Below are 1,596 nucleotides of genomic sequence, written 5' to 3'. Positions count from 1 at the left end.
GGGGGTCTTGTGTTAGATATCCCCAAAAATAGTGATGTCTGGGTAGAAGGACTGTGAGGATGGTTAACAATCAAAGGTGGAATCGGGCATGTTTTGGGGGATGCAGGAGCAGACCCTACCCCCATGGTAGCACAGGGCTTCTGTGAAGAAGAAAGCAGGGCTGTGCAGTGATGCCAGACAGTGTCACAGGCATGCTTGTCCTCGAGGGGACGAGAGTGGCACCGTTTGCAGTTTACTCGTGAGATGGGGATGTCCAGGCAGAGATGAACGTGCAGGTAGCCCAGGGTCTGGCTCGCAGCACTTGGCACGACGTTCACTGAGCGAGCAGCAGTGCTGTGCATGGAACCTGCTGTTCTCCAGCCTGCACAGCAGGGCCCAGCAGGTACTGGGGCCCTGGAACTCACCCACAGCAGAACTGGCTCTTGCTGGGGCAGGAGCTGGAGGCAGGACAGCAGGAGGTGGTGCTGCTGGGTTGGAGGGAGGAGGGCTCAGGACATGATTCCCATCCAGCAAGGTCTGTCCATTCCTGCCCCCACTGGGTACCTGCAGTGGGAACAGCCCCAGCCAATGTGATGTCTCTCTTTTCCCCTCATAGCATGACAGAGAAAGAAGTGCCAGAGCCACCAGCTTCACCTGCTTCAGGTGGGAAACCCAAGAACCGGGTAAGTGGGTGCCCACAGGGCAGCTTGGGTGGGTGGGGGAAGCCACCTTTCTAGTATTGTCTCTGCCTCAGCCCCAGGAATATTTGTGGGGCCAGGGATGCCTGATGGGATCCTGATCCAGCAGGGCACTGGGTGGTCACTTCCCAGCTTGGCTTCTCCTCAGGGTGCTCAGGAGTCACAGCTTCTCTTTTTGTGGGGACCTCACAGGGCCAGGACAAGGGTCCCTGTCCTCACAGCCTTTCTGCCCCAGGATGCCTGACTCCCACCTGGGGAAGAAGGAGTCTCTAGGTCAGAACAAAGGGGTGGGGAGCCGGGCACCAGCTTCTCTGCCTGCCTGCCTCACCCCACGCTCCTGCCATGTCCAATGCATCCTCTCTCGCCCCAGCAGCTACAGAAGCTGAAGCAAATTTTCCAGCGAAAGCCCAAGGAGGAGGAAACGCCAGAGCCACAGCCCAATGGAGAGCTGGTCAGCCCCTCAGGGGGACCCATCTACTACATCTATGAGGAGGAGGAAGAGGAGGAAGAAGAGGAGGAGCCTGAGCCCCCTCCCGAGCCTGAGAAACTTGTCAATGACAAACCACATAAGTTCAAAGATCATTACTTCAAAAAGCCCAAGTTCTGTGATGTTTGTGCCCGGATGATCGTCCGTTGGGGCAAAGCCGGGTGAGGGCTCCAGCCATCACAGCTGCAGTGTCACATTGCCTCTCCTTTCCACCCCTCTGCCCCGCCTCCCCACCACCAGTCAACAACAAATTTGGCCTGAGGTGCAAGAACTGTAAAACCAACATCCACCACCACTGCCAGTCCTACGTGGAGATGCAACGCTGCTTCGGCAAAATCGTGAGTGTTTCTACTGACCTCGGGCTTGGGGCACCTCCTTGCAGAGAAAAACCAAAGCCCTGCGGCAGGGCGAGGCTGGGCATCTGCCCCGGGG

General features: G+C 57.6%; 1 protein-coding gene across 3 annotated transcripts in view; it reads left to right on the top strand.

Moving 5' to 3' along the window:
* Nucleotides 1-596: 596 nt before the first annotated feature.
* STAC3 (SH3 and cysteine rich domain 3) overlaps nt 597-1,596 on the top strand; it is a 3,456-nt gene continuing 2,456 nt past the window's right edge. For 2 of the 3 annotated variants that reach the window (XM_029086987.1, XM_029086986.1), the window contains exons 1-3: nt 597-662; nt 1,048-1,309; nt 1,405-1,502. In XM_029086987.1, coding sequence (XP_028942820.1) covers nt 597-662; nt 1,048-1,309; nt 1,405-1,502 — 426 coding nt within the window. The remainder of the gene's footprint in view (nt 663-1,047; nt 1,310-1,404; nt 1,503-1,596) is intronic. The other variant, XM_010176013.1, reaches the window with a different exon arrangement.

This window comes from Antrostomus carolinensis, unplaced genomic scaffold, assembly GCF_000700745.2.
Source record: "Antrostomus carolinensis isolate BGI_N321 unplaced genomic scaffold, ASM70074v2 scaffold38529, whole genome shotgun sequence".
Lineage (NCBI taxonomy): Eukaryota > Metazoa > Chordata > Aves > Caprimulgiformes > Caprimulgidae > Antrostomus > Antrostomus carolinensis.
Note: the sequence above shows the minus strand (reverse complement) of the source record. Positions and strands in the feature narration are given on the sequence as shown.